This window comes from Callorhinchus milii, unplaced genomic scaffold (genome assembly GCF_018977255.1).
Source record: "Callorhinchus milii isolate IMCB2004 unplaced genomic scaffold, IMCB_Cmil_1.0 Scaffold5, whole genome shotgun sequence".
In the NCBI taxonomy this organism is placed as follows: domain Eukaryota; kingdom Metazoa; phylum Chordata; class Chondrichthyes; order Chimaeriformes; family Callorhinchidae; genus Callorhinchus; species Callorhinchus milii.
In genome coordinates, this window is record NW_024704746.1 from 64,010,166 (window position 1) to 64,026,312 (window position 16,147).

Sequence of the window (16,147 nt, forward strand, 5' to 3'; positions counted from 1 at the left end):
ATGAGTAGGCTTTGGGTGTTCTGTGCTCTGTTGGTGGCTGTTTACAGCCAGGAAGATTTTGAAGGGTGAGTTGTTGTCTAACGCAGGCAGGCTATCTAATGCTGTTGGGGAGGGTTTAAACTAGTTTTGAGGGGGGAAGGGAATGCAAAAAACGAAGAGTTAGAAAATGGAGAAAAAAACAGGGGGGAAAGTGCAGAACAGGTCAAGTCGGTCTTGGAGTGCATGTGCCTAAGTGCACGGAGTTTAGCAAACAAGATTGGTGAGCTGCAGGCTACAAGTGGTCATAGGGGGATACGATGTAGCAGCAGTAACAGAGACTTGGCTCAAGCAAAGACAGGAATGGGAGCTGAATATTCCTGGCTATAATGTATTCAGGAGGGATAGGGGAGGGAAAAAAAAGGAGGGGGTGTGGTAATGTTAATCAAGGATACGGTTATAGCCGTGGAAAGGTGCTGGAGGGCCCCAAAACGGAATCTATCTGGTTAGAGTTAAGGAACAAAAAAGGAGCTGTTACGCTGGTCGGGGTATACTATAGACCACCAAATAGTGGGAAGGAAATAGATGAGCAGATCTGCAAGCAGATCTCAGACAGATGCAAGGCCAATGGAGTCGTGATAATGGGGGACTTTAATTATCCCAACATAGACTGGCAAAACAACAGCGCAAATAGCAAGGAGGGGGAAATATTCCTAAAATGCATACAGGACAACTTTCTTGATCAGTATGTTTCCAGCCCAACGAGGAAGGAAGCAGTGCTAGATCTAGTTCTGGGGAATGAAGTAGGGTAAGTGGAGCAGGTTTCAGTGGGAGAGCATCTGGGGAATAGTGATCATAACATCATTAGATTTAGAGTGCATATGGAAAGAGACAAGGAACCATCTAAGGTGAAAATGTTCAACTGGAAGAGGGCAAATTTCAGTGAGTTAAAAAGGGACCTAGCCAAGGTGGACTGGAAAGAAAGATTAGCAGGTACAACAACTGAAGAGCAGTGGGAAGTCTTCAAGGATGAGATAGCTCGGGGACAGAATAAATACATTCCCACAAAAGGGAAAAGTAGGGCTTCCAAACCTCCCTGGATGACGAAGGTAATTGTATCTAGAATGAAGCAGAAAAAGGAGGCGTATGACAAATGTCAAACCCAAGATACAGAAGACAACCAAATAGAATATCGGGAGTGCAGGAGAGGTTTGAAAAAGGAAATAAGAGGGGCAAAAAGATTATACAAAAAAGGTTAGCGGTAACAAAGGAAATTCTAAAATGTTTTACAAGCATATCAAGAATAAAAGACTAGTCAATGGTAGGGTGGAGCCAATTAAGGACCAAGGGGGAAATCTTATTGTGGAGGCAGAGGGCATGGCTCATGTGCTGAATGAGTACTTTGCATCTGTCTTCACAAAAGAAGTGGATGCACCAAATGCTGCAGTATCGGAGGAGAGGGTAGAGGAAATGGATAGGATAAGTATAAACAGAGAGGACGTACTGAAAAGGTTGATTGCGGTGAGGGTAGATAAGTCGCCCGGTCCGGACGGGATGCAACCAAGATTACTACGGGAGGCACAGGTACAAATAGCGGAGGCTTTGGCTACAATTTTTCAATCTTCGTTGGACACAGGAGTGGTGCCAGAGGACTGGAGAGTGGCCAATGTTACTCCCCTGTACAAAAAGGGACAGAAGGATAAACCTGTGAACTCCAGGCCAGTCAGCCTAACATCAGTAGTGGGGAAACTCCTGGAGACTATAATCCGGGACAGAATAAATCTTCACTTAGAAGAATATGGGTTAATTAGGGACAGCCAACATGGATTTGTTAAAGGCAAATCTTGTCTAACAAATCTAATAGAATTTTTTGATGAGGTAACGGAGAGGGTGGATAAAGGTAGTGCAGTTGATGTAGTTTATATGGACTTTCAAAAGGTATTTGACAAAGTGCCACATGAAAGACTTGTAAGAAAGATAGAAGCTCATGGTATAAAAGGGAGAGTCGCAGCATGGATCCAGAACTGGCTGGGAGACAGAAAGCAGAGAGTTGTGGTGAACGGCTGCTTTTCTGACTGGAGGGAAGTGTACAGTGGCGTTCCCCAGGGATCGGTATTAGGACCACTGCCCTTCTTAATATACATAAATGATCTGGACCTGGCCGTAGCAAGCACCGTTTCCAAGTTTGCGGACAGCACAAAGTTAGGTAGGGTGGTAAACAGTGAGAGGGATAGTAGCCAACTGCAGGAAGACATAGACAGAATGGTAAAATGGGCAGACACATGGCAGATGAGTTTCAATGTGGAGAAATGCGAGGTAATGCATTTTGGTAGAAAGAATGAGGGGAGGCAATATAGGCTGGTAATACAATCTTAAGTGGGGTAAAAGAACAAAGAGACCTGGGGGTGCAGGTAAATGAATCCTTGAAGGTGGCAGGACAGGGAGATAAGGCTGTAAAAAGGGCATATGGCATACTAGGCTTTATAAATAGGGGCATAGAGTACAAGAGTCAGGAGGTTATGATTAACCCATATAAAACACTGGTTAGGCCTCAGTTGGAATACTGCGCCCATTTCTGGGCACCACACTATAGGAAGGATGTTAAGGCATTGGAAAGGGTGCAGAGGAGATTTATGAGGATGGTACCAGGAATGAGGGACCTTGATTATGAGGAAAGGCTGGAGAGACTGGGATTATTCTCATTGGAGCAGAGAAGGTTACGAGGAGACCTAATAGAGGTCTTCAAAATCATGAGGGGATTTGATAGGTTAGAAAGGGAAAAACAGTTTCCACTGGTGGGTCTGTTGGTGACTCGAGGTCACAGATTCAAAATAGTCTCCAAAAGAAGCAGAGCAGAGGTGAGAAGAAATTTTTTCACGCAGCGAGTTGTTCGAATCTGGAACGCATTGCCTGAAAGGGTGGTCGAGGCCGATTCGATAACTACTTTTAAAAACGCGGTGGATGGGTATTTGAAGAGGACGGGTTTGCAGGGTTATGGAGAAGAGGCTGGGGAGTGGGCTTGACATTAATTGCTCTATTCAAAGAGCCGGCACAAACTCGATGGGCCGAATGGCCTTTTTGTGCTGTACAATTCTATGATTCTATGATTCTATAGTAAAAGGGGTGTGTTTTCAAATAGGTTCCTAAATACTAGCTCATATAATCAGACTAGATTGCCATTGATATCGCTGTCTGGCAAGATGTGTAATGGGGTATCAGGGGTGATGGAGTTAAACTATTGTTTCGCTGATGTGAAAACACAAGTGTTCATCTAATGTCCAAGTGTTCCGGGACACTGCTCCGCGTGAAGGGTGCTACATAAATGCAACTTGTTGTTGTAATCCAATATATACAGTTTTGATACTGAAGTTGATATCGGTTTAGGTGCTTTCTCCTGGTGATGTGAGTTTGAAAGGTTTTACTTTCGGAAGTTCTGAAGTAGTTGTATAAAGTACAGTAACTCTAATATTCCCCGATCCGTACTGTAACCATGTGAGCTAACTTGTACGATATGGAAAAGAAATACCCCGATTCTTTACTTTAATAATAACTGTCAAAATAAAATGCCAATGAAAGTAGATTGAAATAAAAGGTGTTAGTGACATTCTTGTTCAGTCACCAGGTATTCAGGATCACGGCCAAAGATCAGGAGCAGGCCAGCCTGATCATGTCCCTGGAGCATCTGGAGCACCTACAGGTACATCTATGTTTAAGTCGATGATGTCCTGTAGCATATTGGTTAGAGCGCTAGTCTCGCAAGTGAGAGGACCTGGATTTGATCCACAGGTGGGATGAAATGTTGGGCAAGTTTCTTTATCCCACTGTTTACCTAGCAGTAAGTAGAAACCTGGTTGTCAGTCAATTGGCAGATTGCTTTTACGGGGATAATAAGCACATTTAAAAAAAAAAATTGGGTCATTCAATCCATGACTCAACCCATGACTTTGCTGTTGTGCAATTGGCTGAAATTGTTTCGCCCACAAAATATAGTCAATTCACTTTACAGTGTATTCTGTGAAGCGCTTTGAGATGTTTCAACGACATAATAAGGCGCTATATCAAATGCAAGGATTATTCATCTTATTATTATATTATTTTAACTTGATCCCTGCCACAACATTCAGAGAGTAATGTGTAGCTAGGAATGAATACACAGAGTAATGTGTACCTGGGAATGATTACAGACAGTAATATGGGAAAAATAAAGAAGATTTGAGTCAGATGGAGCTGGCGGTTTAGTCTGTGGCTGGCTATTACTTAACTGTCCTGTGAGTGCTTGATCATGGTGAAGGGTGATTCTGCAAACTCAATAAGATCATTGGCTATCATGGAACCAAGGGGTAATAATCCCTTCAAAAAATAAATAAAACCAAAAAAATGTGGTCACTCAATCCACGACTGTTTGTGGGACACTGCTATGTGTAATTGACTGCCACGTTTCATCCACAAAAGTGCTTTGAGGCGTCTCGAAGACATGATAAGTCACTATATCAAATGCAAAGATTATTATTATTATTATTATTGTTTTTCCCTTCCAGCTTGATTTTTGGCGCCGTCCCATGAAATTTGACCTGAGTATGGACATTCGGGTTCCAAGAGGAAGTCTTCAGGCCTTCAAAGCTTTTTTGGAGTCAAACAGCGTCCACTATAGTGTCATGATTCAGGACCTTCAGGTGTGTGCTTTAAGATTAATAACTAGTGCATCAAATGCCACCAATAAACCATGCCTATGTGCATCACATACCCCTCAAGCCCTGAACCTAGTGGTGGTGAATTTTCTCTCAGGTAGAAAGTAACTGGAATCAAAAATTGCAAGGTCTGATGTTATCAGCAGATGTCAATAAGCGTGGAAGATCGCAAACGTAACACCACTATTGGAGAAGGGTGGGAGAGAGAAGATGGGGAACTATAGACCAATCAGTCTGACATCAGTGGTAGGGAAGATTCTAGAATCCTTAATTAGGGAGGTCGTAGTGGGGTTCTTAGAGGACCACAATATGATTAGGCAGAGTCAACATGGCTTTACAAAAGGGACATCATGCTTAACAAATCTTTTAGAGTTTTTTGAGGATGTAAATAGCAGGTTAGATAGGGGGGAACCAGTAGATGTAGTATATTTAGATTTTCAGAAGGCGTTTGACAAGGTACCACATAAAAGGCTGCTATACAAGATTAGGGGACATGGAATTAAAGGCAATATATTAGATGGATCGAAAAATGGCTAACGGGAAGAAAACAGAGAGTAGGGATAAACAGGACCTTCTCAGATTGGCAGAATGTGACTAGTGGAGTGCCACAAGAATCAGTGTTTGGGCCTCAACTATTTGCAAACTATACCAATGATCTGGATGATGACATAGAACTTAAAATATTTAAATTTGTGGATGATCCTAAGCTAGGTGGGAGACTAAGCTCTGAAGATGACACAAAAAGATTGCGAAGGGATATAGATAGGCTAGGTGAGTGGGCAAGAAGGTGGCAGATGGAATATGCTGTGTGGAAGTGTGAAGTTATTCACCTAGATAGTAAAAACAAAAAAGTAGATTATTTGCTAGAAGGGGAGAGACTAGATAGTGTTAGTGTTCAGAGGGATTTGGGTGTCCTTGTACACCAGTCACAAAAAGTTAGCATGCAGATACAGCAAACAACGAGGAAGGCTGATGGCATGTTGGCGTTTATTGGAAATGGGTTAGAATACAAGAGTAGGGAAGTCTTGCTGCAACTGTATAGGCCCTTAGTGAGACCGGACCTAGAATATTGTGTGCAGTTTTGGCCTCCTTATTTAAGAAAGGATATACTCGCCTTAGAGGGGGTGCAGCATCGATTCACTCGGTTAGTTCCTGAGATAAGGGGGTTGACCTATGAGGATAGGTTGAGTAAACTAGGCCTATATTCCCTAGAATATAGAAGAATTATGGGTGATTTTATAGAAATATATAAGATTCTTATGGAGCTTGACAGAGTAGACAGTGCAAGACTATTTCTCCGGTAAGAGAATCTAGAACTAGGGATCACAGTCTTAAGATTAAGGGACAGCCCTTTCGAACAGAGTTTAGGAAACACTTCTTCACTCAGAGGGTATTGAATTTATGGAATTCTCTACCCCAGATGGCTGTAGATGCCCAGTCCTTGAACATATTCAAGACTGAAATTGATAGGTTTCTAAAGGATAGAGGGATTAAGGGATATGGGGATAAGGCGGGCAGATGGAGTTAGGTTAGAAGATCAGTCATGATCTTATTGAATGGTGGGGCAGGCTCAAGGGGCCGAATGGCTTACTCCTGCTCCTAATTCTTATGTTCCTATGTTCAATCTGTCTCAGTTGCCTTTGAGACTCAAGGTTGTGGATTGAAGCCTTGCATTGTAACAATGAAGTCACAGTCTAGGCTGCAGCACACGGGTCAGGCTACATTTTTGGAGATGCCTTCTTTCGGACAAGAAGTTGGTACTATTGGAAATGTGCAGGGTGTTTCTCCAAGTGTCCTGACCAACAACATTCCAGATAAAATTGGTCATTCACACCATGGCTGAATGTGGAACATTGCTGTGCGTAAATTGTCTGCTACATTTGCCCACAAGAATTATTATTATTATTAATATTAACTGAGGGAGTGATATCAATGAAGTTGTTTTTGGTCTGGGAAGCATACACCATAACATACGATAGTAATGGAAATAACTTGAATTGATGTACAGCACCATTCATTTAAAAATAAACATCTATGTGGAGTCCTGTTGCTCAGTGGTTAGAGCACTCGCTTTGCAAGCGAAAAACCTGAGTTCAATTCCAGGCAGTGGGCGAAACCTTGGGCAAGTTTCCTTACTCCACACACCTAATAATAATCCCTCCAAAACCAAAACCAATAATAAATTAGTCATTTTCAATCTACGACTGTCTGTGGGACATTGCTGTGCGCAATTGGCTGCCGCGTTCGCCCACAAATATACAGTTAATGCACTTACAGTGTGTTCTGTGAAGCGCTTTGGGACGTCGTCCCGACGTGAAAAGCGCTATATCAAATGCAAGGATTATTATTATTATTATCTCAACGCGTTTGACAAAATACATTTGATTATAAATGAAGTGAAAGTTACATGGCAGCAGCTGATAGTATATTATGTGAAACGTTTGAGATGTTTTAACAATGCTGTAGCAAATGCAAGGATTATTAATATTATTTATTTTCAGACGATGATACAAAGAGAGAAATCTGTCCTGGAGAACTTGTCAATGATGGAACGCTCTACTGGCAGCTTCAACTATGGCACTTATCATACTCTCCAAGAGGTACGTAGTCATTTGTTTCACGCTCACCAGCCAACATTGTCAATGAGACATCTCATTCTGCTGGGACTCAGGGAGGAACTAATCACATTGAATGTGTTATGAAATGTAGAAACTAGGAGAGAGTTGGTGACCTGAATGTTTTTTTTGTTTTATGTTTCCTTATTTGCTCATTTAACTTCTCTTCATGCTGTAGTGTGGAGCATTAACATGCAATTTTCAATGTGTTTTCTACATATCTCAGATCTACTACTGGATGGATGAGATGGTGGCTGACTACCCGAACCTGGTAACGAAGCAGCAGATTGGTAGCTCGACCGAATACCAGCCCCTCTATGTGTTGAAGGTAGATCTCACTGACTCTAGTCAATGGTCAGATGTCAGCTGTTGAGTTGTTCGAGATCCACTCTCAGGGATACCTAAGCATATGTTTTAGTTTGGTCAGAATATGTACTTTCTTTCCCTTCCTTTGTTATTTGCCTGGGCCAGGCAAGTTTCCTTACTCCACACCCCTCTGTTTACCTGGTTGTTAGTTGATTGGCGGATCGCTTTTCCTGGGGGTAATCATCCCTTCAAAAAAATAATAATAATTTGATCACTCAATCCACGATTATTTGTAACAGGGTGTGTGCAACGTGTGCACAATGTCGTCCACACAGGGATGTTCCCCATTGTATTTAAAAAGGATCATCCCTAAAGTGTGTGCACTTGCTGTGTATCGTGAACCTGTAAAACAGAGAGACACAGAGAGCCACAGGGACACACAGAGACTCAGAGACACACAGAGACTCAGAGACACACGGAGACTCATAGACACACAGAGACTCAGAGACACACAGAGACACAGAAACACACAGAGATTCAAAGACACAGAGAGACACACAGAGACTCAGAGACAGAAACACAGAGATGCACAGAGACCCAGAGACACACAGAAACACAGAGAGACACAAAGACCCAGAGACACAGAGAGAAACAGAGAGACACAGAGAGACAACAGGGAGAGTGTACAAGACCCATCTGGTAACTACGCCCAGCAAAGTGGGGCAGAACCCCAAGTTAGGGGAAGCATTGGTGCTTCTACCAAAATGGAGTGCCCGGAGGCCACAAGCGGGTTGGGTTTGTAATGAGAAATAGTGAGAGTTGCGGTTTTTTTTCTCTGTCTCAAAAAATGTTTCTTTGAGATACGTGTAAGTACGTATTCCGTCTCTGAATAAACATATATTTCGTTTTTTTTTACAAAAAAAAGTAACCATTTGCCTCTGACAGTTCAGCACTGGTGGAGCCAGTCGGCCAGCTATCTGGATTGATAGCGGAATCCACGCTCGTGAATGGGTGTCTCCAGCCAGTGCAATCTGGATGGCCAAAAAGGTAACGCAGTGTTCAAGTATTCTGATCTCTCAGCCACTAGGCCCCGAAACTCTGAAACTCTCTCCTTCAATCCCTCCGCCTTGCCCCCTGCCTCCCCAACTTCAAATCCCGCCCAAAGACCTTCCTTTTTGATCGTGCTTACGGTCACCTCCCCCCTCCCTCTCCCCCTGGCTCGGGATCAGACTCTACCACCCTGAAGTACTCCGGGACCCTACCCCGCGTGGAGGGCGCTATATAAATGCAAGTTGTGGTTGTTGTTGTTGGGTAAGGCACTAGAAGTTGGCCTGGCTGTCTGGAACTGTAATGCTGCACAAGTCACTGCTTTTAGCAAATACAATACATATTATGTTTATATAACTGGGAGGAAAATAACAAAAATAACAAAAATAAACCCTCCGCTCATTGCGTTTTAAATTCTTCTCTTTCCATCACCTTCGTGGCTTGGTGGCTAGATGGCGTCTGAATATGGCTCTGACTTTGCCATCACTTCACTGCTCAACAAAATGGATGTCTTCATGGAGATAGTGGTAAACCCGGACGGCTACCTTTACACTCACAGCAGGGTAAGTGCACCAGGGCTCCGAGCTGCAGTACTCTGTGCTGGGTAACACCAAAGGTCAGTCATCCGTGCTGGGTCACACAAACTGCAGTCATCTGCCCAGGGTTTGGCCTCTACTCATCCTTGGTTGCTAACCTACATTGGAAGCTGCATCACATGTGTATCTCTCTGCCCACCCGCTACAAATTGTACTGTATTTCCAAACTAAATTGCCTCAAAAGGTCTTTTTGGTTGCAAGATATTAGCCTGTTCCCACATGGGATGGCTTTTGGAAAACCTAACAACCTCCAAAAGTTCTGCACTATATTACATTTTAAGATAGTCGTCTTCAGATCTTCTGTGTTTCCATTGGCATTTGATAGCTCCCCCCACCCCCGCACACACAGTATGCAGAGCCCCAGACTAGCGCAGAGGAAATTGGATCTCTACAAATAGTACCAAACAGACTTCATAGCATTGCATTTTAGCATTGCGAAGGGTATAGACCCCACAGAAGAAGCTGAGGGCCACACAACTCATCAGGAGAAAATGGTCCCATAATAACATGGATGTAAATTTAAACACAGGAGGTATAAGGTCTGCCACACTAAATGATTTGGCTCCATTGAGAAGTGCTTTGGGGAGTTGGCCCTGGAGCATATGAACAGGAGTAGGCCATTCAGCCCTTTGAGTCTGTTCTGCCATCATATTAGATCATGGCTGATTTGTACCTCAACTCCAATTATCCCATATCCCTTAATACCCTGACCTAACAACATCTATGCATCTCAGTTGTGAACAGGGGAAGGTCCCTGTGATGTTCATGCTCTGATGATTTGTATTTTCGCAGAATCGAATGTGGCGTAAGACCAGGTCCAAGGTTTCTGGAAGCAGCTGTGTTGGAGTTGACGCCAATAGGAATTTTGATGCTGGATTTGGAGGTATGGAGGTGCAAATGCAAAGCTGCTTACTGCCTGTAGGGCTTGTGTTCCTGTAGGGTTTCTGTTCCTGGATCGTAGAGGGACCATCCATGAACAAATTCATAAATAGTAATAATAATCCTTGCACTTGATGTAGCGCCTTCAAAAAGCAGCTGGATAAATGTTTACTTGGGAGAAAGTTGTCCGATGAGATGCCAACTGCATTATCCCTTTTATCAGCAGTGCATTTCGAATCACACTGTCACCTTCTGGGCTGCTGAATAAGCTATTTTATCTTGTCCAGAACAGTAGAACTAGAGGACATAGCCTCCGATTGAAAACGGGGGTAAACTCAAAACAAATCTGCGGAAACATATTTCAGTGAGCGAATAGTAAATGTACGGACAGGCTCCCTAGGGAGACGGTGAAAGCAAAAAGTGTTGATTCTTTCAAAAGCAAATTAGATAGATTTCTTTCAGGAAATAATATCTTGGGATACCTTATATCGTTTGGGACACGACATGTGCAGGCGACTGCCAGGATGGTGGAAGGCGAACCGAATGGACCTTGGTCTTCTTTCGTCTAGCAAATTCTTAAGCTCTTATGATGGATGAGGAACTCAATGGCAATTCATGTCACAAAGTGCCATCTGATGCTCTCTCAACAGGTCCCGGCACGAGTGGCAACCCATGTTTGGAAACGTACCGAGGGACACACGCTCACTCTGAACCAGAGGTGCAGGCCATTGTCAACTTTGTATTGGAGCATAGAAACATCAAGAGCTTCATTACCATCCACAGTTACTCCCAGTTGCTCATGTTTCCCTATGGATACAAGTGCAGCCCACCTACCAGTTACTATGAGCTGGTAAGTCACAGCAGTGGTTTTATTGCATAATGTAGTTTAACATTCAAGGTGCCTCTTTTTGCCCCAGCCTGTTCTGTGTCTTTGATCCGTCAGGAGTCTGAAACTCATCACCATGCTTTAGAGTATCCAAACCAAACTTAGGATTCCACTGATAGGTTGTTGGAATGGAATGTGTCCTCTCTCCCTGGAGGGACACGTCCTGCTTACCTCATTCCAGAAAGTATTAATGATGATAATAATAATAATCATAATAATAATAAGCCTTGCATTTTATATAGCTCTTTATCACGTCTTCGAGACACCTCAAAGCGTTTCACAGAATACCCTGTACAGCGCAGTGTCCGTGCGTTTTGTGGGCGAAATGCAGCAGCCAATTGCGCACAGCAGTGTCCCGCAAACCACATAATTCTAATCATTTTTGAGGGATTTTACCCCTGGAAAGCGTTCTGCCAATCGACTAACCAGCGGGTTCCTACTCGCTGCTCGGAAGGCAGAAGAACTTCGCCCTGCCCGGGAATCGAACCCAGGTCCTCTCGCATGAGAGGCGAGTGCTCTAACTACTGTGGTGCAGGTTGTCGAGAGCCATGGCTTGCGGACTCCAGAGTGTGCGTTGGGGTAACTGCTCAGTGCTGCCAACAGGCTTCGGGCAAACGGTGGGTGAGATTGTAAATCATTGTTGAGGGTCTGATCTCTCTCGTTCCTTGTAGGCTGCGATCGCCTCGTCTGCTGTTGCTGATTTATCTTCCCTTTATGGAACTCGCTACAGAACAGGAACCATCTGTGACACAATCTGTAAGTTAAAGAACCTTGCCCCACACGGAAACACTTTGATTCTCTGGTAAATCGCCTGCTCCCAATCCTAACCAGTACATTTCTGTTCACCGTATTTCTTTTCCTGAAGCTAATCTTTTTCTGATGCTTTGCCAGTATGTGTCATTATTCAGAGCTGTGAAGTCCAGAGGTGCTTTGTCTTTCACAGCATCTTTAGATGTAAACAAAGAAAGATCATTCAGAGCATCTGATTTGTACAATTCACACCTGACACACCTGTACCCACTTTCAATGCATTCACCCCTTGTTTTCCACCCTTGATATATTTTAAATCTTGATATATTTGCTGTTAAATTCAACACCCTCTCGCCTTCCATATTATTTTCTTTGTCTCTCTCAATTTCTAATAAATTCCACCTGGGGTAATTTTTCGTTATTTATGTAGTGTTTCAGAGCATTCAGACTTAGCATTAAACTCTTAAATGCAATCTGAAGGTAAGTATTATTATTATTGATTTTATTAACTTTGAAGCTGTTTTTCTTTTAAGAAAAACAAAAACACGTTCAACAAACAGCTATGAGTTATGGATGAAAGCCCCCACCCGCCCCCACCAAACCCCACCCCATTTTGGTTGATGTGGTTATCATCGGTGACAATATTATGTGCTGCAATTTGCCTCTCCATCCCCCTTATCTCACTCGCTTTCAATTATTTTGTGTTACAGACCAGGCCAGTGGAGGCAGCATTGACTGGACCTATGACATGGGCATTCAGTATTCCTTCGCCTTTGAACTGCGTGACACCGGCTACCATGGCTTCCTCCTGCCACCCGAACAGATTATCCCGACTGCCCAGGAGACCTGGCTGGCTATGACGTACATCATGGATTATGTTCAGGCCCGTTCTTAAACCTCACGTGGGCAACTGTAGCAATGCCAAGCCTCTCAGTCCTTATGGCACAACATTTTCTGCCAATGTTCAATTAATCGTACAATGACACTTCTGTCTTTTTAATTAAATTATAATTTGACCCGAATCCTGTTGAGTTGCTTCTGGTTTGTGTGTCTGCTGTGCGCAATTGGCTGCTGCGTTTTGCCCACAAAATACACAGTCAATCCACTTTACAGTATATTCTGTGAAGCGCTTTGAGACGTTCTCAACGATGTGATAAGGCGCTATATCAAATGCAAAGATGATTATTATTACTTATGGTCCTCTTTGTTGTGCAATTGTGAGACTTTCCTTTATCTCTCTCCCTTCCCCTTCTCTCAATCCCTAAATAAAGAGATAACCTAACTAATCCTGGTTGCTACCCTTTCAAACTAATATCTCTAAACACACAGGTGGGAAAGTGGTTGGAGAGGGGAATACGGCATGTGATATTATCACCAGTGATAATTATCATATTGATCCCAAAATTTAATCAAAAGCACAATAGACCTCACGGGCAAACCTCCCCCAACAACAACAATAACAACTTGCATTTGCATAGTGCCCTTCATACAGGGTAGAGTCTCGGAGAGCTTAACAGTGGCGGAGCTTGATGGCGAGTCAGGGAGAGAAGGGGAGTTGACCGCAGGCACGCTGGAAGAGGGAAGTCTTCTGGTGTGATCTGATGATGCGTAAGGAGGGGGCAAACTGGAGGGATTCAGAGAGAGAATTCCAGAGTTTGGGATGTAGTGACTGAAAGCATGATTGGTGATGGTGGAACAGAGGGTTACACGGACATGCAGAAAGGGACAGGTAGATAAGTGGGTGTCAGCAGGTCGATAATAAAGCCTGTGATAGTTATTTACTACTTTAGATTACTTTTGCCTGATATAATAATATCACTAAGTGATAATACCACATGCCCAGCATCCCCCCCGCCATGTTCCCAATTAAACTTCTGGCATTCAACGTGATGACAGTAAATGCATTATGAAACTTCCCAAATTTTGTCCAAAGACCTTTTGTCCATATAATGGAAAGAGTTAATTGCCGCTGGTATCGGAGAGTTCAATGTCTCAAAGCCCTTGACAGTCGATTTCTGTTAAGTGCAGTAACATATCTGTGCAGTACAGCTAAGGGTTTTATGTGTATTTTGAGCACAGCAAGCTCCCACAAACAGCCCTGAAGTGTATGCTACCAATTTATCAGGAGGATTGTTAGTCAGACCAGGTTGATCAGATGGATGCCTTGTAAACTTTGGTTTAGAAGGCTGCAGTATGATACATAACCTATATATTTATGCTTGTACAGTAACAGTCTGCACTTTAAAATAATCGTGGGAAGCCCATTGAAGTGCCAGCATTAGATCAAATGGAAATATATTTAATGTGGTTGTTTATGGAACAGCCTTGTCAAATGCAAGTCTTAGCTGATGTGTTTGCTCATAGTCCGATATAATTATTGGCAGTTTCACTGTGGGAATTTTCACAGGCATATGATAGGCAGACACGTTCTCTGAAAGTCAAAAAAAAGCTTCCCTCGGAAGGGGAGGGAGATTCAATCCAGATAACAATTCCTTTAAATGCAATGGGCAACTTCCTCCATCTCAGTCTTCGCTGAAAATGAGGGACTGTGGATCTTCATGGCATTGTCTTAGGTGTTTACAGCCCAAAGCTATTCACTGGGTGAGTGATTGTTAATGAACAATACACTACGGGGGAATGATAGAGTTTCTCAGACAATTGTCTTGCCTTCTTTGACCTGGATTTGAATTTAGGGAAAACCGATTGTGTGAAAGTCTCCTTGTCCAACTGCAAAAGCATATTTCAACAAATAAATACTGCAATGCCATTTTACAGAATGTTCTCTCGACACTGAGATTATCTGCTTCACAGGATTTTACTGTGACGTGATGAATATTTCTAATCAAAAAAGATCATCATGCCCCACAAGCAGCCATGAATTGAATGACCAATTTGATCTGGGAGTTTGTCTGGATATTAGGAGAAACTCCCTTCAGTTTTAGATTACTGCCTTGGTAGTTTCGCTCACAAATGTACAGTCATATCACTTTACAGTATAGTCCGTGAAGCCCTTTGAGACATCTAGAAGACGTGAAAGGCGCTATATCAAATGCAAGGATTATTATTATTATTATTATTATTTTATTATTAAAGTCCTGTAGCTCAGTGGTTAGAGCACTCGCTTTGCAAGCGAGAGACCTGAATTCAATTCCAGGCAGAGGGCGAAACCTTGGGCAAGTTTCCTTACTCCACACAGAGCCTAATAACAATCCCTCCAAAAAAACAAAAACAATAATAAATTGGTCATTTTCAATCTACTACTGTTTGTGGGACATTGCTGTGCGCCATTGGCTGCCGGGTTCGCCCACAAATGTACAGTCAATTCCCTTTACAGTGTGTTCTGTGAAGCGCTTTGGGACGTCCTCCCGACGTGAAAAGCGCTATATCAAATGCAAGGATTATTATTATTATTATTATTACAGGATCTTTAACACCCAACTGAACGGTTTAGCAGGATCTCAGTTTAACATCTCATCCGACAGACGGCACCTTTCACAATATAGCGTTTAACCCAGTTTTGTACTGTAGCCTACTGTGTGAACTCAAAGTCACGATTTTGGGTTTGAACACACAACATTCAGAGTCGGAGTGCTAAGACCCGAACCAGGCTGACACTTCAATCTACTCACGATGCCAAGAGTGTCCGGCCAAACATTCTACTCCAATTCTGTTTTTTTTAAAACAGAAATTGTGTGGACTTGCTGTTTCTTTAATTGTTACACAGCGCTAATATTTGTTCATTCTTTCTAATATTTAGATCGAGCCGGTGACATTACCAATGACTGGGCTTACCAAGCAGGGCATTGAGTATTCAATCAACTTTGAATTACTTGACACCGGCCACGATGGTTTCTTGCTGACGGCTGATCAGATTATCCCAACAGCGGAAGAAACTTGGTTGTTTCTGATGAAAATAATGGAGCATAACAACAACAACAACTTACATTTTCACAGAGCCCTTCACGTGGGGGGGGGGGGGGAGTGACTATAAACACGGTCGAAGAGGAAGGTCTTCGGTTGCGATCTAAAAGAGGGGAAGGAGGGTCATACACGGGATCATCCTTATGAAAAATAGTAACAGCCGCTCAGCTGCTCGTGGGATCTAGTGACGCGCAATGGAACAAATTCTCTCCCAATTAATTACTGTGCACCTCTGCCATACCTGACCTGTCAGCGGTTGATCCAGACGCTGACTGGGAAAAAAGTAGAAATGTGTCCCTTTAACCCCTGGGTGTGACCTTACTGTAAACACAACATTTTAAACAATGAAGGAGAAAAAAATCGAAATAATAATATATTAATTCATCAATGATCCTCACATCTTATATAGTCCTTTCACATGGTGGGGGTGGTGCGGTGGGGGGGTGGGGGGGTGTCTCAAAGAGCTTCACAGGATTTTACCGC

At 43.0% G+C, this 16,147-nt stretch overlaps 1 protein-coding gene across 1 annotated transcript; it reads left to right on the forward strand.

The window, feature by feature from the left end:
* LOC103177068 (carboxypeptidase A1-like) lies at nucleotides 1-12,638 on the forward strand. The gene is made up of 11 exons (XM_007891027.1): nucleotides 1-65; nucleotides 3,592-3,673; nucleotides 4,515-4,649; nucleotides 7,166-7,264; nucleotides 7,506-7,607; nucleotides 8,531-8,632; nucleotides 9,085-9,195; nucleotides 10,021-10,111; nucleotides 10,758-10,957; nucleotides 11,665-11,749; nucleotides 12,454-12,638. The coding sequence occupies exons 1-11, from the start codon at nucleotides 1-3 to the stop codon at nucleotides 12,636-12,638; spliced, it is 1,257 nt and encodes a 418-aa protein (XP_007889218.1).
* Nucleotides 12,639-16,147: the final 3,509 nt, after the last annotated feature.